Raw genomic sequence first — 27,064 nt, 5'->3', positions numbered from 1 at the left:
GCCACTGGGACTGCCTGGGTAGGCAGACAGGGAAGGTTCCTTAGGAGTCACTATGGGAAAGACACTTGTCACAAACACAAAAAAGTAGCAAAGCCACCCAGCAGGTACCTGGACTTCTGCCTATGCACGTTTTGCAAGGAAATCTGGATAGATAAGGTGGAGCACCTAGTAGGGTGATCAGAGTCCCTCTGGTACTGGGGGCCACCTGCTTTGGATTCAAACTTCTCTTTAGGGGAGAAATATTTACTTTGCATTTTCAGTTTCTGAAAATCTGGCGATCATATTCCTATTTTTTTTCTTTTTTTCCCCTGACAGATTTACAACAACATATTTTTGGTAGCAGTTTCCTTTATTATATATGCTTTTCTTTTATTTATTTTGGTTAATAGGAGCTGTGAAAATATTTGAACAGTAGGAAGGATTGGCTCCCTAATCCTGGGAGGTTTAAAAGGCTGATTGATGGCAAGAAAATTCAGCATTGTCTTTTGTTATCAGCGTCACCAATGTTCAAAGGATTAAATTATTTCTACAACCTTGGTCCACTGCAGTACAGTCCTTTTCTCTGCTGCGTATCATGGAATCATGGAATGGTTTCTGTTGGAAGGGACCCTAATGTTCCTCCCATTCTGCCCCGTGCCATGGCAGGGACACCTCCCACTGTCCCAGGTGCTCCCAGCCCTGTCCTTGGGCACTGCCAGGGATCCAGGGGTAGCCCCAGCTGCTCTGGGCACCCTGTGCCAGGGCCTGCCCACCCTCACAGGGAAGAATTTCCTCCTAACCCTCTGTCATAATTCACATTGAAACGAAAATGACATCACTTGGCCCAAGACTTTGTTCCTTTCTAAGTATTGGCACAGCTATAACTTTGGGATTGTCCATACTTCTGTCCATGTGATTTTGCTGGAGACAGCTTCACCCTGCTCTGTACTACTGCCTCATTCCTTGTCCACTTTGTGTCATCCCTAATAATCAGCAATTATTTTATAGGAATTTCCAAATCCCTGATGGGATACAACTTTGTTTTGCCTGGACACAAATAGTGGCAGGCCCACCATTCACACATGCTGTATGTGGACCTTGGGATGCCCCACAAATGCATTGGCAAAATGATCCATTTCTGTCTTCCCAAACCTTCACAAATTCAACCAACAAGGAAAAAGAAGCCAAATTCCACCATGGTCTTTAACCGTCATAAAGTTAAGCTGACCTCTTTCACGTGCAGGAAAGAAATATGTGTCTTCATTCCTTTCTAAACTGATTTTTCAAGAAGGAAGTCAGAAGGAATGGAGAAGTGTACACTTTCTAGATCCTTCCAGGAAAGCAAACCAGCAGATATTTCCTCTTGGCTCAATCTGGTCCCATTTTTTTGGCCACACCCATCTTAGATCCAGCAAATTTCTGCCCTGGTGCAGGTGTATAAAGAACTGATTTCTCTCCCAGCCCTGCCAGTGCTGCAGAGAGGGCAGGTAAGATCAGTGAATTTTCATTCTATATCTGCATTTGATATTTCTGTTGTGGATATTGGTGCATTCCACAGGTGAACCCAAGGAGATGGGAGGCAGAGCAGAGTGTTGGGACCTGGTGGTGCTTCATTCCTCTTTCTCCCCTGATGTGTATTTAATTTATTGTGAGAAGTGAGCAAAGACAGCCTGATTTATTTCTCATGCAGAAAATTCCTGCAATACATGTTTGCAAGGAATAAGCAGCTTTCAATTCCCAGGAACATGGTCCAAGAATTTTCATGGATTGTAAATGTAAGATAACTTCTCCCACTGTGAGAAATCTGTTAGTTCTTCCAAATTTTGTCTTTGTCTTGTTATAAACAATTTGAAAATTGACTAAATTACTTAAATCTATTTACAACCTTTGGGCTAAAAATCTCCATTCAGGGAAAGTGCTGTGCCTCAGTGAGAGATATTGGTGGAACAGATCATACACATTTCTGCTTTAATGTGAAACGGGAATAGAGACAAATTTCAGGGAGCAGCAGGAGGACTGGCAGGGATGGTTGAAAGTGATGATAGATGTGTTCAGCACCAAGATGGAGGGGGCAGAGAGGGAAGTGTGGGGTCAGGCTCCTTCCCACCAGCTGCTTGTGGACGTTGCCAAAGACAGGACCCCAGGACACCACTGTCTCCCAACTCACCTTCCCAATATCCTGCACCACTGAGGCTGGGCTGTACCTGACTCCTATTCCTTGGCAGCCTCTCAGCCCACTTTGCTGAGGGTCCCACCTCTCAGAGGTGTCCCTGTGTCCTGCCGACCCCGAGAGCCACAGCCCCAGCCCAAGTCCCTCTGACAGGTCTGGACAGAGGCAGATCGATTTTATTCCTGGATCCTGAAAGAGATATTGAAACAAAACATCTCAGTCTGCTCTGACTCCTCAATGAAGCCCTGCCCATTGAGGATTTATGTTGCATTTCTCCCTAGGCACAAATCCAAGGATGACTCTCCTGGGATCCCTCATCACTCTCTGTGCAGTTGGAGCAATGGGCTTCTCGGGCAATGGTAGGTTCCTGTTTGTCCTTTGGCTGCTGCTGTACTGGAAAGGGTGTGAATCAAAACTCAGCTGGAGTTCCCAATTAGACACAGCTCCAGTAAAAAAACTGAAATATCATATAGATTGATCCACTAAAAATGAAGTTGATACTTGAGAGATTCGCCTAAGGAAACTCCCTATTTAACCAACAGCCCATCTGAGCAAATCATCATTTTATGACAGGAAACTTGGGGAAGAGACTGTATCTTTGATTTCTTCTGTGCACTTTCCCTGGGAAAAGGTCTGGAGCCCCAGGAGCAGCTGAGGGAGCTGAGAAAGCTCCTTTTCTCAGCCTGGAGCAAAGGAGGCTCAGGGGCCCTTGTGGCTCTGCACAGCTCCTGACAGGAGGGGACAGCCGGGGGGGTCGGGCTGTGCTCCAGGGAACAGGGACAGGAGCAGAGGACATGGCATCAAATTGTGCCAGGGATTTAGACTGGATATTGGGGAAAATTTCTTCATAGAAAGGATTGGGAAGCATTGAAACAGACTTTCCATGGCAGTGATGGTGTCACCATCCCTGAAAATGTTAAAAAAAACCTTGGTATGTGGCTGCTTGGGGACATGGTTTGGTTGAGAACAAAGCCTTTGGTGTATAATTGAGTATGCTACATTTCTGCTTCTTCTTCTTCTATTTTGTGGAGCAGAGGTCTCAGAGGTGCTGTCAGATTCGTCTCTCCTGAGCATCATTACTGAGGCCAGGCAGTTGGTGGATGCTACATATTTACAGGCCCGAAAAAGGTGAGTTCTTCCTGCATGACAGCCCAAATATTTTAAGGTAGCAAGATTAAAGACATGTGTGTTTTTTCTGTTTTCCAATGCATATTTGTTACGGAGAAGCCTTAGCACCAGAACTCTCTTTGTCATGGCAAAGGGATCCCTCTGATCCTTTTGCCCAGTTTGGCTGGATTCTGGTCCCAGAACCACCAACCATGACCTCCAAGCATTGTTTCCTCAGCTACAGTGCCATAAGCATCTCTCACTGGTCCATAATGGTTCAGACATGCTGGACACGTGTGAGACCTCTCCTGGCAGCAGGAGTTCTGCCCCTCTTAGGAAGGACTGGAGTTGTGCAGATGGACACCCTGCCCCAGACAGATGTCAGTGGAAGTCAAACCCCACGTATTCTCTGTGATTGTCCCAAAAGGCTGATCTGACAGTGGGATGATTTTGGAAGGCATCTCTCTCTACTCATCCTACAAAAGTAGCAAGACAGAACCTTGAGACCAGAAAGAGATAGAACAGGAGAGAGGTTGTCCCTCTGTTCACAGAATACACCTTGCAACATAATACATGTAAAATTTTATCCAGACACAGTTCATTGATCTGGATTTCCACAGGATAGAACAAAGTTTATTGTGACAAGGAAGTATGACTGCAAACTTGAAGTAGGGGATTACAGTGCTTTGTTTGCCAAAACCATCTGAGCTGACATGCTAACGTGCAGACAGCCGGTCCTACTGGGCAGGGCCTGCGTGTGACCCTGCAGTGGTGTCACAGATAATTACACCCAGTCCAGCATGACAGAGCAGCTCTGATTTCAGACAAGGTGCTTCTTAGAACTCTTCTATGTTCAGCTTAAAGAGAAAACTGGAGGAGAAGATTGTTAACCCGATGGATTTCCTGAAGCACCTAAAGGACCCCATAGGAAGTACCAGATCTGCAGTCCGTGCCGCTGATTATTTGGAAACTACTTTGAAACTCCTCAAAAGGAAGCTGCATCTCTCTGGGGAACAGAGTTTCAATGTCACAGGTAATGTGATTTAGACCAAAATGTCTTACAAAGAGCAAAGAGCAGGAAATGTGCCACAGCAGGTAGCACGGAGCAGCTCTGCCATGGCCCAAATTACCAGGGATAAAACCCTTCCCCAACAGGAGAATAGATTTGAAGATTTCTCAGAGACAGAGCAGACACCCAGGTGTTTTATTCATCATCTTGGAGAGTGCATCTCTCCTATCCTTGTAAAACCAGCTTAACAATACCTGGAACAAACGTGGGACAAAGCCCACTGGAGACTGTAATCACTGAAAACCCTCCATCTTCCACTTCTGCTCTGCACACCTAGGTTGTGCCACTCTGCAAACTCATTGTTTTGTTCCCAGCTGGGGTAAAACCTTCCTGGTGATGATGCTGTCCACATTCCCCTGAAAAATTGCTTTATGCCCACCCAGTTTCCCTAGTCCAGAGGGGAAGGCTGATCCACAAAAGGATTTAGGCACCAAATTAACAATTCCAATCCAGATGTTTTATTCCACAGCTCCAATTCAGTGGGCTCAAATGTCGACCTAGAACACTGAGAAGCCAACACAAACAAAAGAAGAGGAGGATCAGATGTTACTCTACAGGGTTTGTCTTGCAGACCTGCTGAGCAGGAGACAGAAGGAGATGATTTCCAAGGGCACTGGCTGTGACTATCAGACTCGTTCCATTAAATGCCCAGAGAGGGACTTTTACCGGACCATCACTGGGGAGTGCAACAACAGGTAGGATTTCTGTGTGGACAAGGTGAGTCTCTTTATTCTGACCCAGGGTAGGTGATTTTTGAAAGTGCCTTTCAAAAGGGCAAGAAGAGTGAAATGCTCAGTTTAATGAGCCTATAACAGAGGATTCATGTGCCTGTCAGGAAAAATATGTAACTTCTTTAAAATATCTTTAAAATATCTTTAAAACTTCTTTAAAATCTTCCTAAAAAAAGATTTGCGCCCACTGCCCTTTAGATGCTGCTTTAGATGAAGGAAAGGATCTTGGGGTGGGGGGCAAGTAAGAAGTTGAGAAAATTTTGAGGCTATGACTCCGCCTCTCATTTTGCTGGAGGCTATAGGAAATCATCCCTCCACTCTTCCGTGGGGATAATACTAATTTCCCCAGCTGATTTAGATTATAATATTCAGCTGTTGATGTATCTCTGTGATGAGTAAGGGTGGGAATCAAATAAGACTTTAATTCTTGGTCCTTCCAACTTTGTGTATTGTACATCCTTTATCTGAGAAAATTAGTTCTTCAGGGGCTTTTTTGCACAATTTTCCTCCAGGTTCAAAGCTGGGATCATTTATTTCCTGTTGTGCTTTTTAATCATATTTTTTTACCAGAAAATGACCAAATTTCTACTCTGACAATAACAGTCAATGCTCCTTGTCCTGCCGTGTCAGCGCCAGACCCCAAATCTGAGTTGGACTTGCATCCAATGTGCACCTGGCATGAAACAGATGTGCCAGATGTGATGACACAGCACAGCTCTGCAGCAGGGTGTGGGGAGCTCACACTCACTGGGGTGTTCCAGTCTGCTGCCCTGGACTCTGGGGCCTCCACCCCTACAGGGACAGCATTGACTGTCTGCCCAGGAAGGGTATGGAGTCTCTTTCACGGGGGACATTCCAGAACTATCTGGACACAGTCCTGTGCCATGTGGTCTGAGCTGACCCTGCCTGAGCAGGGACATGGGACCAGTGACTCCAGTGTGGTTTGTTCCAGCTGACCCATTGTGGGGTTTTGTGTCCATGCTGATTTGAGACTCAGGGTAGGCTTGTCCTTGACCTTGTTGGGCTGTCAGAGAGATGGAGGGAGGCTTGAGGAATCCCTGTGGTGTTAATATTTTCCCAAGGATCTTGCTCAGCTTGAGGTGCACACCATGAAAATAGTTTGCCTGCAAGGACAGTAATAACAATAGGAACAAGACCCTGGTGGTTCTGAGTCCTTAATATTTGATGGAATTGCTTCAGCTCTGGCACAGTCATTTTCCTAGGACATACTTTTATTTCACAGCACATTGCTGTGAGCACTAGCTACTTCCTCTCATTTTCCAGTGCACAATCATTGAATCATTTAAGTTGGAAAATGTGTCCATGACTATCAAGTCCAACCTTTGACTCATTCCCACCTTATCAACCAGACCAGAACCCTGAGTGCCACATCATATAGATGTTGCCTGAGTTTTGTGCTCACAGGGCCACAGATCATTGGCTCAATCAGAATTCTTTTTCTTCTGAACACAAAATGCTGACTTTAGTAATTCAAACTTTTCAGAGCAGTGCAAGGCAACAACACAGTGGCCACAGCTGCAGGCTGAAAGGGTCTGTGTAAAAACTTCCCCAAGGGGCAGCCATGGCACAGATCCCCACAGAAGTGGAGAATCTTCATCTTTGCAAGCTTCCAGTCCCCAGCTGGACAAGACGTGGCCACCCTCACCATGCTGATGGCCCTGCTGTGAGTCTGATTTTGAGAGCGCAGAGAAGACAGAGGTGGTAGAGAGATTTAGATGCCAGATAAAATTAATGCAGTTTTAACTGACAGACACAATGAATAGAGTGATACAAGGCACCTTTTTTTAAAAAGTTGATTTTTTTCCACAGTCATAACCTTGGTATAATTTGCATCTTGGAGTTTTGCCAGTCTCATCCCTGTTACCAGCGTGTTCAGGCAAGGAATAAAGGGCTGTGAAATGTTGGTCTGTGCAAAGCTGCTGATGTTTGAAAAAATAACAGAAGTTGTTTTTCTGGTGATGCTGCAGAAATTACTCCCACCTGGGGTCCTCCAACCGCGCCTTTGTGCGCTGGCTCCCAGCCGTGTACGAAGATGGAGTGTCTGTTCCCAGAGGGGCAAGTGAAGGAAAGCGCTACAATGGATTCCCGCTCCCGCTGGTGAGAGTTGTTATCCTAATCCAGCCATGAGGAAGGACACTGCCCTCAGTGCACCCATCAGGAAGGAAGCAGTGGCAATATCTGAAGTGTAAATTGCTTGATCTTAGGCAGCTTTTCCACAACTGAGTTATTGCTCAGGTTAATATTTTTTGTTGGAGACAGACATGAGAAAAAGGTTATGGATGCTTTCCTAAGCAGTCTCCAAAGTGTACATCCCAAGGATTGCTGCAGCCAGTGCTCAAGGACACCAGGTTTGTATAAAAAACAAGGCTTGGGAGTTCCTCAGCCATGTCCTTGACTTTCTGGTGTTCACAAACAAGTTTCAGCTGGAACAGGCTTTCCATGAAGCCAGGTTTGGCTGAAGGACTGTGTAGTCTACTTTTACACCTGATTGGATGGAGCTGAGGAACGACATGGAGCTGTGTAATGCCATAACTCTTAGTAATTTATCTAAAATAATCTTGTACATAATCTACCACTACCTGAAAGGACCAGTTGTGGGTTGGCCTCTTCTCCAAGGGAGCAAGTGACAAGACAAGAGGAAATAGCTTCAAACTGTACTAGCTGAGGTTTAGAATATTAGGAAAAATGTGTCCAATGACGTAATGGTTAAGCATTGGAGCAGGATTTCCAGGGCAGTGGAGGAGTCAATCCCTGAAGGTGTTCAAAAACGGGTAGACGTGGCAATTCTCAATATGGTTTAGAGGGAGTGAGGATAATCGGTCAAAGGTTGATGATCTCAGAGGTCTTTTCTGACCTTCATGATTCTGTGATTCTAAGATGTCTCAGTGGGAGTTCAAGTGAGAGGCAACCCCTCCACCGTGGCAGAGACAGTCATATTTTCATTTTGGTTTCCCGCAGGTTCGAAAAGTATCCAATGAAATTGCTCACACGGCCAACGAGAACGTCACTGCAGACCGGCAGCTCTCGCTGGTCTTCATGCAATGGGGCCAGTGGGTCAACCACGACATAGACTTGGCCCCTGCCAGTGGGGAAGGAGCCAGCCTGGAGCTCCAGTGCCACACCAGCTGTGCCTTCAAGCCCCCCTGCTTCCCCATTAAGGTACCCTGACTCTCACCCGTGCCACCCTCTCTTACAGCAGCAAAAATGAAACCACAGGGCTTTCTGAGGCATCACTTGGCTTGTTCGCTTTAGTTCCCCCCTGACGACCCGCGGGCGCTGAGCCCCGACACCTGCATGCCGTTCGTGCAGTCGGCCTCTGCGTGCAGCCCCGGCACATTCCGGCGGGAGCAGCTCAACGCCGCCACGTCCTTCATCGACGCCAGCACCGTGTACGGCAGCGACGACGCCCTGGCCAGGAGCCTGAGGAACCTCAGCAGCCAGCTGGGCCTCATGGCCGTGAACCAGCTCTTCTGGGATGCGGGGCTGGAGCTGCTGCCCTTCGAGAACACGACGCACAGCGTTTGTGCGCTCACCAACAGGAGCGCCAACATCCCCTGCTTTAAAGCAGGTAAGGTGCAGCTGGGGGGTTTCAGTGTGTCATGATGTTATGAATACGAACAAGGCCAAAGTTTCTCCAGAGAAAGAGGTTCTCGTTTATTAAAATAGCTACAAGGAATGGAGTGCCCAGGATAAGCCCAGGCACCCACACAGCAAGACAAAAAAGAAACAGTGCGCTGACTCCAAGCGCACTGGGTTCTCCCAAACAAAAAGTACCTAAAAAGAAGAACTCTAACCCAACTGAATGCCCCACATTTATAGTCCCCCTCGAGTCCAGGATTGGTGCATTTTAGATCCTCATGATGATTGGTCCATTTCCAGGCTTCTCATTGGTCTTTATCGCCGTTCATTTTGGACCAATCGTTTCTGCAGGGCTTCGAATGATTGGTCAGATCTTCCATCCAATCTCTCTTTGACCTTGCCTTGCCCCGTCAGACCCCTGCTTCACCAAACCCTGGACCCTTCTGGCACATTCTAATAACCCCCCCCCTTTAACATAATAGAAATAATATAACATAATTAATAAAATATAATTGAACTATATCCTATTTTAACTTAACTTAACTTTTACCTATAACAATAAAGTCAAAAAGGGACAAGTATCACTGTATGGGATCCTTGTAGGTCCCTTCCAACAGAGGATATTCTGTGATTCTGTGATATTTGAATGAGGCACTTCAAGACATGACTACGAAAGGGAATCCTCCTCCCAGTTAGAAAAAAAAATAATCAAGCAACAATCGATTAATAAACATAAATATTATTTTAACTTCCCAAAAAATTATAACAATTTGTTCTTCCTTTATAAAGTCTTTTAAAAAGCATGAGAAATTTTCAATAGAATAGCCACCAGTGTTTAAAACTTCTCTGAAACTTTTTTTCATCTACCTAGAATTCACCATTCACTTGAATGCCAATTGTCAGGTTGTCAGCGCTGACTGAGAAAGCTGGGGCTGTTCAGCCTGGAGAAGAGTGGGTTGTGTGGAGACCTCACAGCACCCTCCTGGATCTGGAGGGACTACAGGGAGCCTGGAGAGGGACTGCATTAGAAACTGTAGTGGGAGGACAAGGGGGTATGGCTTCACATTGAAAGAGAATAGATTAAATTAGATATACAGAAGAAATTCTTCCCTGTGAGGGTGGTGAAGCCTTGGCAAAGGTTGCCCAGAGCATCTGTGGCTGCCCCATCCCTGGAAGTGTCCAGGGTGAGGCTGAATGGGGCTTGGCGCAACCTGGGGTAGTGGAAGGTTGAAATGGGATGGGCTTTAAAGTCCCTTCCATTCTGTGATTCTATGATTCAGTTTTCAACCCAATCAAGACTAACAGTTAAACACTCTTAAGAAATCTAGTTAATTAATTAATTAACTAACCCATTCTACATCTGAAGAAAAGTCTAGACTAGTATGAAATTAAAAAAAAATAAAGACAAACACAGAACTTATTCAAATTTGAAGTGATCCATCACAGGAATAACATTTAAAAAAAACATTGTAAATGTGAAGCTTGCAAAGTCAATCATAAGGGTACAGAGTGCTCTCATTTCCTCATTCTCTGCCTGTGAGAAGGGCTCCTTGCTAAGTGAGGAGATGCTCAGTACTTCTTCCATCATCTCACAAAGGGTCTTCAGTGAGTGCCCTCCAGTTTTCATAGAACCACAGAAGGGTTTGGCATGGAAGAGAACTTAAAGACCATCCTGTTCCACCTCCTGTCATAGGCAGGGACCCCTTCCACTACCCCAGGTTGCTCCAAGCCCCATCCAGCCTGGCCTTGTGCACCTCCAGGGATGGGGCAGACACAGCATTATTGCCAGAAACGTCATGACTTGTTACTTGACTGTACTAACACAAAAATTTGCTTCTGAAATTGAAAGCAATGTACAAAATTCATAAAATATTTTCATTTTAGGTGACAAACGGGTGACAGAAAACCTGGGACTCTCTGCAATGCACACTCTCTTTGTCCGAGAGCACAATCGCCTGGCTAGGGAGCTGAGGAAATTAAATCCTCACTGGGATGGGGAAAAGCTTTACCAGGAGAGTCGAAAGATTGTGATTGCCATAAACCAGGTACTGATTACTCTTAACTGTTTATCATCCTACTCTTAACTGTTTATCATCCACAAACTTAGAAATGTTTTTTCTGTCAGGCAAAAGGATGAAAGTGTTTTGCCAAATGAGTGGAGTTAATTGTGGAAGTTGGAAATTGTGAATGAGGATAGTCCATCTGAGACAGCATGGATATCCAGAGCTTTTTTACGAGCCATGCTACTGATCTATCAATTATTTATTATATTAATGCATAAATTAATTATTAGGTAAAATAATTTCACATTTTAAAATAATTTCTATCCATTATGCCAAACTTATTCCATTGCTACAGCTCTTTTTTCTGAAGATTTTAATGAATTCTGCTGCAGAGAGTCCACGTTCATTCTCTGCACTTGACTTCTGATCCCATTTCTGCTGCAGCTGCTGGTAACTTGCTGTGCTCTTGTGGTTTCTCAGATCATAACATACAGAGATTACCTCCCACTCCTGCTGGCTGAGGAGACCAGCAGGTGGATCCCTTTGTACAGTGGTTACAATGAAAAGGTGGATCCAAGGGCCTCAAATGTTTTCTCCCTGGCTTTCCGATTTGGCCACACCTCGGTGCAGCCTTTTGTGTCCCGTTTGAATGAGAGCTTTCAGCCCTTGTGCTCCTCCTCCCACGTCCCTCTGCATTTGACCTTCTGTGCTCCATGGAGAATCGTAATGGAAGGTAAGAACATGGAGCAGTGGTTCTGGTCTGGTCCTAGGCGGGACATCAGCTGGTCAGGAACACAGAATTACAGAATATCAGAATCAGTTAGGTTGGAAAAGATTTACAAGACCATCAAGTCCAACCTGTGACCTCCACCTCGTCACCCAGCCCAGAATCCTGAGCAGCATGTTCAGTCATTCCTTGGACAGCTCAGCAAGACACGACAGTGGAGTGTTTGACATCAGCTCAGATGGTACAGCTGCTCCTGTGCTCCAGGAGGGAGGAGACTCCCTGTGCCAAATGTCCATCCACCAAAGTGGATGCCAATCAAAGCTCTTATATTCCCCTGTAACCAGGAGACATGGACAGAGGGTGATGCATCCAGTTTAACTGAACTAAAGCAGCATCATTTCTTCCAAGAGGTGCCCATCCTTCTTCCTCGCTCTAACTGGAGTTATGGGGTCCTGCTATTACACAGCTGAGATCTCCAGATAAGTCTTTCTGAGGAAGACTGAGATCTCTTCCAAAATGGGTTAACTAGTCATGAGAAATATAATTAACAGTAGTGCAGCCAACTTTCCTGGTTTTGCTCATACTGTCTCCTTAATTGCTATGAAAAAGATGTCAGACATTAATTAATGCTATCACTACATTTAATGTTCTAATAAATGTCTGTCAATTAATAGTGAATTACAAGCAAAATTCATTGCAAAACCCAAAACCTTGGACAGACCCAAGCACCAGAACATAATGGAGCCTGGCAGGCTGAGGAGCAGACTTGGAAAGGGACTGGTGGATGGCAAGTGGATTTAGGAGTGTGGAAGGAAAAGCTAAGGGATGGGGAGGGATAAGGAATTTAGTTCCTATGTGAGGCTTTATTTACTGGCACCTGCAGACATGCACAGGTTCATACAGGTAGCCCTGTGAGGGTGCCCAGAGCAGCTGTGGCTGCCCCAGCGCTGGCAGTGCCCAGGGCCAGACTGGACAGGGCTGGGAGCAGCCAAGCTGGGACAGTGGGAGGTGTCCCTGCCCATGGCACGGGTGGAATGAGAGGGGCTTTAAGGTCCTTTCCAACCCAAACCACTCTGTGATTCTATGATTCTGTGATTCCATATACACATGGTGAAATGAAAATATGAAGACGAAAACCCCACCCAGCCCATAGTAGACTGTTTCAGCTGCATGAAAGGGATCATCAAAGCTGCACCTTGGCACAAAAAATCTTTCCTTGCTTTGAAATGGCTGCAGGAGGCATCGACCCCCTGATCCGAGGCATGGTTGTGGACCATGCAAAACTGATGAAACAGAACCAGCTGCTCATTGAGGAGCTCCAGAACCACCTCTTTGAACAGACAGAGGTGATGGGTCTGGATCTAGGAGCCATGAACATGCAACGGGGAAGAGACCATGGCCTTCCAGGTAAGGAGACACAAGTCCACACCTCCTGTAAATGAGACCTTTTTTCCTTCTTCTGCTTATTCCATGAATGAATTAAGCTTTTTCTATACTAATGGGAAGAACCAGTACCTTGATTTGAGGGTGAAGGATGCACAGACAGTCAAGCTCAGGAAATAAGAGGTTTCTGTATGATAAAAATCTTTTTGTGAGACATACGACAAGGACAAAAGGCTTAGAAATCAAAGATGATATTGGGGATAATGTAAGAAAGTGGGTGAGAGACTGAAGGTAGAGACACAAGTGACCAAATTAGGCTTTCACATGGACTTGGACACCTGCCCTGTGATTTGTTCTTTGCCCACAATCTTGTCTTGTGTCCCAGACAAGCCAGAGTCCTGAGCAGAAGTGACTTGCACCCACAGGTGGGACTGCCCCAGGTGCTAGAGAAGAACAGGTGCTTTTGTATTAAACACAACCAAATTTCCTCTTTTCTAAGAATTTGATCCTAGAAATTTTGCCTCCCAAAGCTGCAAGGACTGATGTGTTCACCCGTAGCAGTAGAAAGATTTAACCAACAGGATGAGGTGTAGTCACAAAGATGACTCAAACTGTTTGTTGAGTGTACATATGAGAAAATATTTGAAAATGTGACATTTGTTGGGACTGCCCATGCAATAGCGCCTTCCAGATCCTTTAATACAATGAGAAGAAGCAGGCAGTTCTCATGGGCCAAGAAAGGTGCTTTGGAGGTGTGGTGGCGAGTCCTGGTCATCTGCTGCTCCTGCTTTTGCAGGTTACAATGCCTGGAGGGGCTTCTGTGGGCTCTCCCAACCCCAAACTGTAGAAGAACTATCTGAGGTACTGGGCAATCCCAAACTGGCCAAGAAGTTCATGAATGTGTATGGGACACCGTACAATATTGACCTGTGGATTGGGGCAGTTGCAGAGCCCGTGGTTCCCCAGGGCAGAGTTGGGCCCCTCCTGTCCTGCATTATTGGCACCCAGTTCAGGAACCTGCGAGACGGGGACAGGTGAGAGATACATTCCTGTGGCATTTTTTAGGGGGTAAATGCTGACATTTCCTGTGACACACTAATCCAACCCATTACAGCACTCCAGTGAGTGCTCCCAGCCAGGCTCATCCCTTAATTTCAGCCCAGTTGCCAAAGGATGTTTTTGTCAGCCTGTTTCTCTAGATTCATGTAGCTGGGGAGTACCAGCTCCAGATCATGAGAGATCTGCTGTGGCCTCTGCCTGAGGTGTCTTTTGCTCTCAGGGCATAAATCCCTGCATCCCAGCAGTCTGGTGATGCTGTGTGGAAGAGGCAAGCTCTCTGTACTGGCAGAACCCAGATCTGGCCACACTGAAGACACCTCTTTCTAAAGGGGTGTTCCCAGGGAAGGTGGATTAAGGACCATTCAGACTCACCTTGGTCAGGTTCTCAGCAAGTAACCAGAGATTATAAACTGCTTCTGAAAATTTCATTGCAGATTCTGGTGGGAAAACCCAGGAGTTTTCACTCCACAACAGTTGCAAGCATTGAGAAAAATCTCAGTGTCAAGGGTGATCTGTGACAATACTCATATCAAAAAGATACCCAGGGATGTGTTCAAGATCAACACTTATCCTGAGGACTTCACTGATTGCCAAGAGATTGATGTGCTTGACCTCTCATCCTGGAAAGAGGAGCCTGAGAGTGCCACAAAAGGTACCAGTGGTCTAAGACCTGTCAAAAATAATAAATGCACTATTAGGTCTTTTCCACACATAAAAAATTGAAAGAATTAAGATTTCCACAGTAATTCTACCCCCAAAAGACGATGACTGTCCGTTTAGCTGCACTCAGACAGCACTGGAGGCAGAGGTGATGTTAACTGGGTTTCCAGGCAATCCATCACTTTCATCATACCTTATTCCCTGCCTCTTCCTTTCAAGCAGATGGGAAATCCCTCAAAATCCAGACTGTTCTGGACCTTGGGAATGTGTCCTCTAAAGGCCTTATTTCATAGTCTTTTCTGACAGGAAAGGTGTTGATGAAAAAGCAACTAGAATTAGCCAACCTGCTCCAAAGTCTTACTGTGCTGCTCCAAGCTCCTGCTCTGTCCTCATCTTCCCCAAAATTTTAAATCAGTTTAAGGTATATCTGGAGTAGTTTTGATACTGTATGGCCTCACACACCAAGAGCTGAACAAACTTGATCAAAGGTGTGCCACAGTAAAACAATGTCTTGGTCAGGGATGTGTACACTCAGGGTCCTACTAAAACACTTTTGACTATGGGTCTCCCAACTGAAATGATGTGGGAAAACAGAGGCTTGAAGAATGGACTGGACTGGATTGGATTATTTTTCCTTCTGAAAACCCATTTATAGAGGATCACAATACCTAGGGATCACCTACACTATCCATCTGCAAGGCACAGACAACAAAGCATCTCCATGCAGTTCCTGCATTGAGTTTGAGCAACTATTTGAGGGAAACACTGTTGTTTAAGACAGATATTTGCACTTAAAGGCTAAATTATGGTGGCTTCACCTCATTCTTTAGGACCTGAGTCCAGCTTACCTTCTCTCTATACAACAGAGGTTTTTTCATTTCTTTTTTTATCATATTTTTATGGTCACTAAAATGTGCTGAGCTGCCTCCTGTGGCTCTTTTCTCATCAGGGTTGGGGGAAGTCAAAGTGTTTGTGTAACCCAGAGAGAGTTAAATTCCAGGGCTAAAAGCAGTTGTTAGAAGTTGAACCTTTTGAAATGTCAAGTAATTTTCCCCAAACCACTCATTCTAAGGCTGGAAGGACCACGAGGTCTCAGAGGTGCAAGGATACAGGGATGAGAAAAAGGTGGAAAAAACCAGTGTATCCAGGAAAGACTTTGTGCCTCTCAGCAGCTTTTTCTTGCTTTATTTTTCTTGCTTTTTATTTTCTTGCTTTATTTTTCTTGTAGTTTCTAATCCTACTCATCAGACCAGCGTTGGAAACCCCTAATGGTGGCACTGAGCTGCTCCTGGGAAACTCCTGCCTGGACATCAGCTCCAGTGGCTGCTGCTGACTGAACATCTGCACATGGTTTCCCAGAAGGAAGCTCAAGACTATGTATTCTGTTTTATTTCCTGTAACGTGATTGTTTAAAAAATATCATTTCTTTGAAAAGAAACTTCCAGTAATGTAAGTCTTCAGATGAAAGGGCAATGATATTTTATTTTCTGATGCCCTAATGAATTGATCAGAGGCTTTCTGACTCTCTAAAAGTGTAATTATGACAAGATTTATTACTTCCCATCCTGAATGGCTGTCAAACCTGCAGGCTGGCATGCTTGCATTGCAAAATCAAACTCCTTATCCTTTTACCTGCTCAGAAATTAGTACATTCATGTAATCTTCACCAAAACTTTCTCAATCTCCTGGTTTTGCACAAGAGAAGGAGCTGTTTAGGCTGCTTCTAATCAGCAGTGAGATTTCAGCCTTTGAAGTCACTGAAGCATGGCAGGTGCATCTTGAAGCTTTGAAACAAGTTTTATTAAAATCCTACAGTGAATCTGTGTGGTTTGGGTATTCTGGGCAGTAATAAAACACATCTTTGTGCACTCACCTGCAGTTGGCATCAATGACAGGCTGGGGACAGAGGGGTTGGAAATCCTTCTGTCAGAAAAGGGCCTGGGGGAGCTGGTTGACAGTGGCTGAACAAGATCCCAAGTGTGTCCAGGTGGGCAAGAGCCCAATGGCACCTGAGCTGTGCCAGACACACTGTGACCAGCATGACCAGGGCAGTGCCTGTCCCCATCTGCTGGCGCTGCTGAGACCTCACCTCAAATCCTGCGTTCAGTTTTGGGCCTCTCACTGCAGAGAGAACATTGAGGGGCTGGAGGTGTCCAGGGAAAGGAATGGAGCTGGGAAGGGTCTGGAGCCCCAGGAGAGGCTGAGGGAGCTGGGCAGGGGCTCAGCCTGGAGCAAAGGAGGCTCAGGGGGCCCTTGTGGCTCTGCACAGCTCCTGACAGGAGGGGACAGCCGGGGGGGTCGGGCTGTGCTCCAGGGATCAGGAACAGGAGCAGAGGGAACGGCCTCAGGCTGGGCCAGGGCAGCTCAGGGGGGACAGCAGCAGGAATTTCCCCGTGGAAAGGGGGCTCAGCACTGCCAGGGACTGCCCAGGGAGGTTTGGAGGTGCCCATCCCTGGAGGTGCCCAAGGAAGGGCTGGAGGTGGCACTTGGTGCTCTGGGCTGGTTGAGAAGGTGAAGATCAGTCACAGGTTTGACTCCATTGATCCTAGAGGGCTTTTCCAACCTTAATGATTCTGTGAATATGTGTGGGATTCTGTGTAAGTCAGACCTGTGACCAAAACAGTCTTTGGCTATGGTTCATAGCAGCACAAAAAAGCAAATTACATCGTGGCTGGTCGGCATCCTCTGACAGAGAAGACAGAAGGCTGGACTCAGAAATCAGGAGCTGCAGCTCCCAGTATGTGTTTGAAAGATATAAAGGTTGTGCTAAAAATCATGAGGTTATCATAGAATCATCACAGAATTGCAGAATCAGTAAGGCTGGAAAAGCACTCCAAGATCATTGAGTCTATTAACTCAGCACAGCCAGGTCAACAGCTAAACCATGTCCCTAAGCACCAGATACATGCATCTTTTGAACACTTCCAGGGAAAAGTTTTTTGAACAGTTCCATCTGGGTATAGCAAGGATATTAGGCAGCATACTCCTGCAATTTGCCTCTGGTTTCTGAGCCCCCAGGCATGTCCCTCTTGCACTTTGAAGATGTGCTCAGCCCTGAAAGCAAAATCTTCCACAGCTTAAAAGGAAAGCTAAATATGCCAAAGAAACCACCAAGCCCTGTAGACACATGTAAGGTCTTTAATTCCCCTCTCCCAAAGCTGCCTTGGTTTCTGTCTCTCATGGCAGAGGTACCTCTCAAATCCTCCCCATGGAAGAGGAAGAAAACAGCACCATCTCCTGAGTGTATTCCAGGGCAATGTGGGCAACCCTCATACCCCAGAACAGCCACTTCCCAGGCAGCATGGTCACAGGCTTGGGATCAGTGCCTCCACCTTGTTGGATCTGAACAGGGAAAGGTGGTTATAAGCAGGCAGCAGTGATGACAGGAAGGGCCCAGCTCTGCCTGGGGTCCAGCTGGTGGGACATTCTCAGCAATATGATTACACAGAAATGTCCAGCTGTCCATTGTGTGTCTGTCTCGCTGGGTGGCAGCGAGAGTGGTGTTCTCTAGGAGGAACTAAGAACATCCCTGTTGGAAGCTTCTCTTCTTGATGAAGAAGGCTCTTCTTTACCTTTTGTCAGTGTTGCCATCCACAATTGTCTCTGCTGCCAGACCTTCCTGTGGTTGTCATGGCCTCCCCTCCACTGCGGCACACACAGCTGGAGCTGGAAGATGGGATTGCTAATGGGAAGCTCCATTGGTCATTCCCGATATGCCCTGGTAGGCAGAGAGCATGGAGTCACGGACCTGCTCCGTCAGCTTGGGAACATCGTCTGGGCCCAGGCCCAGCGTGTCCACTTTGGGCAGGATCTGGATGATCATCCTGCCTGGAAGAACATGAGATGGAGGAAAAAACCCCCCATGAGTGGTATGGAAGAGCCAGAGGCAGTACAGCAGGAGGTTGGTGCCAACCAAGGAAATGCTCTCATTCCCACCCCAGTGGTGTGGGAGCCCAGTCACATCCCAAATGTACACAGCAAAAACCCAACCTGGGCTTTTCCCATCCACTGAGAGCATATGAATCATAAATATGGAAAGAGGTGAATCTCTCCTCCAACACAATGCAATATAGGATGGGTTTCATATAGGATAGGTTTTCACAGTGGTAAGGTCACAGGGTCTGTCTAGATCATGGGCAAAGAGAAGATGTTTAATACAACACATCCAAACTGGCTGTGCTCTATGTATACCAAATCTTGCATGGTCCCTCCTTCTAGAAACACACTTTGGGATGAGAGAAATTGTGGCCAGGATTCTGTGGCATGTTAGATTTCTCTGGGGAAGCACCTAAGCAATGGACTGGTGTAAACTGGAACATACTGGGGAGCTGCCATCATGCTCTTCTGTTCTGGCACCAAGAGTTCCCATTTTGGGCCAGTGGAGACAAGACAGTGCCTGCACAGACAGGAAACTGGGGATCTGGGGAGAGCCTATGATGTGTTAGAATGTTTTTGCATGGCTTAACACGTGTGCCTGGAAAGAGATCCAGCAGTCCTGTCAGCAGAACTGTGGGAAGGAGGCAAAACAAGCGTAGAGAACTTCACAAAAGAAAACAGTTTGTCATGTTGGATGGGGCTTGGAGCAATCGGGTCTAGTGGAAGATGGTAAGGTGTGGAATGAAGTGAGCTTCAAGTCCCTTCCAACCTAAACCCTTTTGTGATTCCATGATTCTGTGTTACCTGCCTGCACACCTTACACCCAAAGCCAGGCTGGTATGTCACTTCACTTGCTCCTACTAAAAGATCAGAGTGATGACAAGGCTGTGCTGCAAATTCAGGTCTATTGGGAACAGACTGCCAGCAAGCACCAGACACGTTCCATGAATGACAGTGTCCAACACAGGCACAGAGCCAGACTTTCAGTGCAGCCAGAGCACTGCGGACACGGGGAGCTGCTCGGCTTGCAGGAATCTTGACCACCATCTTCAGAATCAGCTCTGGCAAAACTTCCAGATGGGGGAAGTGGAAAAGTACAAGGATTCTTTCTTCAGCAGTTCAGGTCCTGACTGTTTAACAGCCATTTGGAAAACGGCTCAGAGATCTGCTGAGCATGGAATTAGCTGACCATGAATTCCCAGGGTGACTGAAGTTGTATAGAGGCAAATATACATGTGACTGCAGAAAGTCTTTCTTAAATAGCTCAGGGAATTCTTGGAATCTCCATCCTTGTAGTTAATACAACATTTTCTGGACTGGTCACAAAGCTAACTCATCTGTCTTTAGACCTGGCCTTGCTTAAAGCAAAATGTTCAGCTTCTTCCAGGATCACTCCCCACGAAGTTATCCTCTGATTTCCCAGAGCATGGATGTGAAGGAAAAGGAACAGTCTGGCAGAATCCCTGGTCAAGGTCCTAGTGACCCTCAAATGGGGGAACACTTCCAGATCAAAAAGACTTTTGTGTGTGAACAGGGAGAGGATAAAGCCAGCAGGTGAAAGATGACCGGAAACGCAATTCCATATTTATAATTTGCACCACTCTCTCTTTCCAGGTGTCTGCCTACAAGGGAATGACTACACCCAGGCACAACAATGGGAGGAATGAGAATTTCAGATGTAGATCCTCTCCTTATGGAACACCAGGGTGGCCTGGGAAAGAGTGGCAAATGGCAGAAGTCCATTTTAAGGTGGGTGGCAGCTAAGGGAGAGAAGGAACATGATGGGTTACTTTTCTCTGTTGGTATTTGTACCATTTTTTTCTACATTTTCCTTCTGAAGTCCAAGACCTGTGTTATTTTTTCCCCTAAAATTTTATCAGTGGCCAGTTGAAGTTTTTGCTACCATAAATGTTTCCTAGCTCTCCATGCACCTGCAGACCCAAGGGCAGTCGGGGTGGGGGTCAGGGGCATGGCTGTGCTGCTTCTCCAAGTTCTCTTGGACAGGTATTGGACAAGCAGTGAGAAATCCATGGGGAGAGGAAAAAGTGATGCCTGAAATGTCCCATTTCACCCCAAGAAGACAGAAACTGCTGTTTTCTGGGTGCCATCTCCATATTAAATGTGGCCCTCTGGCCACCCCAGTCATGGCTCCAAGGACTGAGCTTACATCACCACTCCATTCTTAGCCCCAGGTCATCCTCACCTGGTGTAAATTTCTTCTCCTTCTGGTTGTAGAAGTTGTTGTAGGACGACAACACTACAGGAATAATGGGGACCTGGAGGGGAGGCAGTCTACAATGAATACGCACATCTCCTTGTCCTTTCTCCAAAATTCAACTAATGTTTTCAGGGCAATTCTGCACCTTGTTGATAATTATCACCATCAGTGTCACAGCAGACACTCAGAGGATTATTTGAATATTTAGATAATTTAACTGTATCACCCCATATCCTTGGATTTTGTATTTTCATCTCTGTATTTAGGCCAACAACAGTTGATTGTCAAATTTCTATATACAGAGGCCAGCTCAGCAGAAACTTCCCTGTGGAGGTCCAGGGCTCTTGTCAAGGTCCCTCCACTTTTATCCCAAGCTGTAACAAAGGTTTTTCACTTGTCTCTCTGTTTCTGAAACAGACCCCTCCTGTGCCACCTGCAAACCCCGAGGGCTCCTGGATATGTGCACAATCCATAGGGAAGCCAGGGACCAGTACCCTGGTTTGCTGGTGGATGACAGGAGGCAAATCACACTCCAGGGGCAGAAGGAAGGTGGGTCTCACCTGGGCTTTCACAGCCAGCTGGAAGGCCCCACGTTTGAAGGGCAACATGGAGCCACCATGGTTGCGAGTTCCTTCAGGGAAGATCAAGACACGCAACTGCAGGAAGGAGAAGGCATTAGGGCAGAAGGACCTCCAGGTACAATTCTAAGCCACTGCAGAGGGATGGTGCCCTGGGGTTCATCTCTGTAGCCCTGGCTTCCATTAATGGGCACAGAACACACTGATGCTCTCACTCTGTTCTGCTCAGTGCCCAGCCCAGAGACAAAGATCTCTTTCCACCCACATTCAGATTCCTGTTTTCCAGTGGCTCCTCACTGGACTCCTCCCCACTCACATTGTCCTTGTGCAGGGAGTGTGCCACCTCTGTCAGGGTGCCAATGGACTCTTCCCTCCTCTTGCGGTCAATGAAGATGACCCCTGAGAGCCAGCAGGCCAGGCCGAACGTGCCCATGTACAGGATCTCCTTCTTTGCAATGGGCACACAGCGCCTGGGCAATATCTCCATCATCACTGCAAAGGGACAGCCAGAGCAGAACAAATCATCATTTGCACTCAGGACCCCTCTAGATTCTGGGCAACAGCCCTCTGCTCTAGGGGGTGCCATGCCTGAAGCTTCATAGAATCCCTGGGGAATTTTGGGGTGCTCCCAACCATCCACTCAGGACTGGCACTGAAGAAGAGCAGCTATGAGAGGGCTGTGGTCAGCTAAGAGCCTTGTCCCCATGCCCTTGGAGAGGGTGAAGCTGATGTAGCTTGAAAATGCCTCTGATACCCTGGAGACCAGCCCTGGCTTGGGGCTGGCTGGTGAAGGGCTCTGTAGCAGCCACTCCTGCCCTTCTGTCTGCCTGGAGCAGAAGGCAGGATCACCACATACCCAGGATGTCAAGGGAGGTCTGGTGATTCAGCACCAGGACAAAAGGTTTCTTTGTCCTGAGGTTCTCCTTGCCCTTCACCACTATCTGAATGCCAAAGATGTATTTGAGTGGCATGGTCAATGTGCGCAAAAACCTGGAAAAGAGGAGTGGAAATTAGCCAAAGAGATGTTGAAACTTCGCATCCAAGCCAGCCCACCTCACACTCTGCTTCTGGTGGTTTCCCACTGACATAGCTTTGACCATGACTTGGAGAACAATTAGTGTCCCTCTGCAGCTAATTATTGAATTACAGAAGACAAATACACCTTGCAGGTTTCCCTCAAGCCATATGACCCACAAGTGACCCAGCAACTACAGCTTCAGAAGTTCCACAGATCAACCAAATATTAGATAATACCCAGATTCACAGCACACCTTTGTACTCTGCTTTCCTCCCCACCTTGCTGGTTTGGGAATAGGGCTGCAGTAAACATGTGCCTAACCTTGCTGGCTGTGGAAAGAGAGGGATTTGCTTTTAGGTGACATTAGGCTACAATGCTGGGAGTCTTATTTGAAGAGATATTGCTAAAATAATATAAAAAAAAATCAGGCACCAAAGTTAAGAGGTGAACAAAATTTCTCAAAGCAAAAGGCTGATGCTCAGTTTGGAGATATGAATTCCCTCTGAAGCATAAATGGAATAGTAAGTCCTGCTTCTGCAGCACTTCAGGAGGGTTCAAGCACCATGTAGCAGAGTAAACTTTTTATCCTCACTCAGCCCAGGTTCCTGATTGCCACCACTGATCACTCCTGCTCATGCAGCCTCCAGGTGAGAGCATATCTTAGAGAGTCTGAATAGAATCTGGAGAGATAAGATGGGCAGCTATGGGATGGGCTGGGGGACCGCCACACCTGGGACACCAGGCTGTCACTGAGCTGATGGGAACACCAGTGCCCATGCAGGGGCCAGCACTGCACCGTGGTGATGTCTCAGGTGTGCAATGGCCCAGAGTAGAAAATGGGAAGAGCCCCTGGAGTGGCTTTCGCAACACAAGTTAGTAATAGAGTGCTTAGCCATGGGGAAGAGGGAAATACAGCTCCAAAGACCAGATGAGAGAGCTCTAGTAAAAACAGCAATGTGTATTCCATCCAGGTTGTTGGCATTACCTGCTTTGGCAAATCTATGTCACCTTTTACATCCTTTCTTTCCCTAATTTATTATTTTTATCAACCCCAAACCACTATTAAAACCCACACCCCTTCTCTGAATTACAGAGTCTCTCATCTCCCCAAAACATTATAAAACTGATCCCTCCCCTCCACAGCACACCCCCAGGACCCTCCAAATCAAAGCACGGGACAGAGTGGACTCTATCCATGCTCAGGGCAGAAAGGAGCCACAGATGACTTACATCATGTTTTCCACGTTACGTCCACGAGGAATACTGAGGATGGCAACTCCAATGCTTATGGTGAAGAGCCACAACTTATAGAAGGTCATCTTGCAGAAGAATCTGAATGCAGGTTTCACCTGGTAGAGGACTAGAAAGGCAATGAGTAGACAGGTAAAGGGGTAGTGAAGGAAGAAAAGCTCCATCCTTCCAGCCCAGAGCGTGTTGAGCAGAGCAGTGAATGAGTCACAAGCAGCTGGTGATGTAGAGTAGAGGTGAGACTCCCTCCATCAGCTGTGTGTGGGTGGTGCAAAGCTGGAATGAGGTTTGGGAGTGAGGCACAGCCAGACTGTGCTCTCTGCACTCACCGTGGGAAGCTGGTTTAGCAACTGCACTGCAAGAGCTCGGGGAGGGCTGGACGGCAACAGGGCAAGCACACCAGCAAAGCTGTCTGTGTGCAGGGCTGCGGGGCTGGCAGGGCTTGGAGAGCCCCCTCAGGGGGCTCTGGGAATAGAAACCCTGAGGAATTGCAAGAAAATCTTTAGTGGGGAAGAGCAGGATGTATTGGACAGCACAAACCCACAGAGAAGCTGTGGCTACCTCATCTCTGGAAATGTCAAAGACCAGGTTGGGGCATGGAGCAACTTGGGATAGTGGAGGATAGTGGAAGGTGTCCTTGCCCATGGCATGGGTGGAACCAGATGATATTTAAGTCCATTCCAGCCCAAACTGTTCCATGATTCCATGATTCTATGACTACAGGCTGTCTCACTTTGTGCAAACATTGGTCTTCACCAAGCAAGATGGCTGCAAGGTGTCCAGGAAATCAGAAATCAATATTTTCAGGGGAGAAAACCAGTCATCTGAGCAGTCAGACCCTGCTCTATGCATCCAGGCACTGGAGGGACCAAACTGAGCAGCTGGACAATCCACATGCACAGTGGGAAAAGTGGGAAAAGTGCCACAAGTCTAGAGAAAAAAAAAAGCAAGAGCAGTGACTCCCAATGTTTTCCTGACAAGAGGCAGATGCATGTTCAGACAGCATAAGGATAAGCAAGGAGTAAATCAGGAAAATGCAGGTATAACCTGGGACAGCTCCAACTGCATTTCATCTCCTAAAACAACTGCATGAAAAGGAACTTTGCAATAGCCAGAATGACTGGGCTGAAAAACAAATGTTTCATGATTTATCATCTGCACACCAGGCTTTGCTGTAGGAGCTGGCACTTCAAAGGAGCAATAATTCTCAATTCCAGCCAGGTCTGAGAGCTGCAGATTCTCAAAAGGGAATAGCCCAAGGACCCATAAAACCACAATGACCATCACCAAAAACCGAAAGAACAAAGTCAAATCCTTCACATCAGTAAAATGGGCAAGACTCAGTCATATTTCCTGAAGAAACTGAGGAAAGACATAATAATATAGAAAGACATTGCCTGTGCTCCCTGCTCCTCTGTCTTAGCCACGGACTCTTCTTCTCCTGATTTTCATTGGAAAACTGAAGAGAGGTGACTGCAGCCTCCTCTCAGCTCTCCCAAGGCTTCCCTGCAACCACAGGAGAGGCAGCCAAAGCAAAGAGCTTCTCCACAGCCTCTGAACTGTCCCTGCACCAGCACATGGACACTACAAGAGCCCCATGTGTGCACACTGGGACCCTCTGAACTGGTGCTTGCAGAGACCAAGTCCCTGGGGAACCAGATCTTAGAGAAAAACCATGGCTTCTTTCAGCTTCTCCAAGGTTTGATCCAGCAAATAGTTCCCTTTCTATGTCTGTCAACCTTGCCTGTATCTCATCTGCACAAAATTGTGGCCTTTTGCAACTGGGAGGAGGTTAATTTGATGCACAACTGGTTCATCCTGACCTACCAGAAAGAGGTTCCTAAAATGTAATGCCAGTGAAAGGAGTGGAATGGCTGTCTTGCATTAATGGCAGTGGTTTCCAAACCAGGGTGCTGTTGTGAGGCTCCTGCTGTAGAAACCTTTGACACAACTCTGCACATAAAAACCCACCCATAATGTCAGGTACAAGGAAGTCTGCAAGTTCACAACAGCTCACAGACCACTGAAAATGTTTATTTCAAGTCACTGTCAGCAATTTTCAATGACTTCACAGAAACACTGAGGTTGGAAAATACCTCCAAGATCACTGAACCCACCGTGTGCCCCATGCCCACCTTGTCCCCAGCCCGGAGCTCTGAGTGCCACCTCCAGCCCTTCCTTGGGCACCTCCAGGGATGGGCACTCCAAACCTGCCTGGGCAGCTGTGCCAGTGCTGAGCCCCCTTTCCATGGGGAAATTCCTGCTGCTGTCCCCCCTGAGCTGCCCTGGCCCAGCCTGAGGCCGTTCCCTCTGCTCCTGTCCCTGTTCCCTGGGAGCAGAGCCCAAATTCCCCCTGGCTGTCCCCTCCTGTCAGGAGCTGTGCAGAGTAAGGAGGTTTTTGATTCCAACAGCTGGTAATTGTCTCTGATGAGTATGGAGAAAGCCAAGGATGTTCCCAATTCACCATGGACAGACATGCAGTTCAGATCTAACAAAACATTCAGGCTCCAAACCCACAGATAGCAAAGTCTGCAGCTGTAATTTTCTCCTGTTGCAAGGATCCCCAGCACCTGGATCCATCCTGCTCCCATTTCAGAGGTCAGCTCTAGCCTAACCTGCAAGGTGTTTTCAGAAACTGCAGCTCCAACGAAGATCCCAGTCTCCAGACCAAGTGTGTCCATGCCCAGCTGACTCCCTTCTGCCCTGGGTCTTTGCGCCTTTGCCAGGACCTGGCTTAATTTAAGTGAATCTCAGATAGGGAGATGAGGGACTTGCTCACAGCGTGAGCTTTTGTCACTGAGTTTTAATGACTCTTCCGCTCCCCAGATCTGCTCAGCCACACATTGGCCAGAAGAGAGAGGAGAGGCAGGGAAAGTGATCCTTTTTGGGAAAATGTGGTGGGAAAAGGCCAAGAAAATTGTCTTGTTCACCATATGAAGGCTCAGAAGAGGATGGACTGTTGTCAGCACAGGAATGCATGAGAGAGAGGAGTTGGTGAAGCTGAAGATCACAATGACTTCCAAATGCAAAGCAATGGGTCCAACACAAAATATGAGGACTGGATTTTGAAATGGGAGTGATTCCCACTGAAAACTGCTGGCATAAATATCTACTCTGAAACAGACTGGAACAAGCAGAGGGGCAGACACCAACCTCTTGTGTCTGGTAACCAAGGCCAGGACCCAAGGGAACAGCTGGAGCTGTGTTGGGTGCTGGGGCACTGAACAGACTCCTCAGGGAATGGACATGACCCCAAGGCTGCCAGAGCTCCAGGGCAATGCTCTCTGGCACAGGAGTCTGTGCAGGGCCAGAGTTGGACTTTGCAACTCAGAATATTCCATGCTTCTATGATAAGTTATCAAAGGGCAGTGTTTGGTCTGGCCAAGGACAGCAGCCTCCAAAGTGTGAACAGGTCAAAAGGGAATTCATCCCTCACTCCTCACTTAGAGGCATTAAGGTTGATACCAAAACCTTCAGAGGGATTCCAGGGTAAAGATATTAGAGAAAGGTCATTAAGACTGAGGAAACTGCTTAGGATGCTCTGGCTGCAGCTCCACAATGAATCCATATAACGCTCAGTTTTACAAGGCACAGATTCCCTTCAGAGACCAATTTACGAGCAAAGGCATGGCTGGAAG

At 46.9% G+C, this 27,064-nt stretch overlaps 2 protein-coding genes across 2 annotated transcripts; one reads left to right on the top strand and one right to left on the bottom strand.

Moving 5' to 3' along the window:
• Window positions 1–2,411: 2,411 nt before the first annotated feature.
• LOC102067212 (myeloperoxidase) lies at window positions 2,412–16,372 on the top strand. Its single transcript, XM_026797288.2, has 13 exons — window positions 2,412–2,508; window positions 3,184–3,277; window positions 4,114–4,289; window positions 4,897–5,020; window positions 7,045–7,174; window positions 8,036–8,236; window positions 8,330–8,645; window positions 10,541–10,701; window positions 11,140–11,392; window positions 12,623–12,793; window positions 13,566–13,803; window positions 14,263–14,480; window positions 15,717–16,372. Exons 1-13 carry the CDS (start codon window positions 2,412–2,414, stop codon window positions 15,755–15,757), a joined length of 2,220 nt encoding a protein of 739 aa, XP_026653089.2. The 3' UTR covers window positions 15,758–16,372.
• An 881-nt stretch (window positions 16,373–17,253) lies between these two features.
• LOC102063740 (1-acyl-sn-glycerol-3-phosphate acyltransferase alpha) lies at window positions 17,254–23,678 on the bottom strand. The gene is given in 7 exon segments (XM_005493741.3): window positions 17,254–18,316; window positions 20,568–20,640; window positions 21,143–21,238; window positions 21,477–21,652; window positions 22,017–22,150; window positions 23,409–23,638; window positions 23,640–23,678. Coding segments are annotated over 7 exon segments (894 nt in total). The 3' UTR covers window positions 17,254–18,170.
• Window positions 23,679–27,064: the final 3,386 nt, after the last annotated feature.

Source organism: Zonotrichia albicollis, chromosome 22 (assembly GCF_047830755.1).
Source record: "Zonotrichia albicollis isolate bZonAlb1 chromosome 22, bZonAlb1.hap1, whole genome shotgun sequence".
NCBI lineage: Eukaryota > Metazoa > Chordata > Aves > Passeriformes > Passerellidae > Zonotrichia > Zonotrichia albicollis.
The sequence above is the reverse complement of the archived record's forward strand: the minus strand, read 5'-3'. Positions and strand labels throughout refer to the sequence as shown.

Excerpts from the sequence above, each read along its gene's own strand:
- LOC102067212 (XM_026797288.2), top strand. The coding sequence starts at position 2,412 with ATGTTGCATTTCTCCCTAGGCACAAATCCAAGGATGACTCTCCTGGGA. Across the intron at positions 5,021-7,044 it reads ACTGGGGAGTGCAACAACAG|AAATTACTCCCACCTGGGGT; the intron begins GTAGGATTTCTG and ends GTGATGCTGCAG. Across the intron at positions 8,646-10,540 it reads CATCCCCTGCTTTAAAGCAG|GTGACAAACGGGTGACAGAA; the intron begins GTAAGGTGCAGC and ends TTTTCATTTTAG.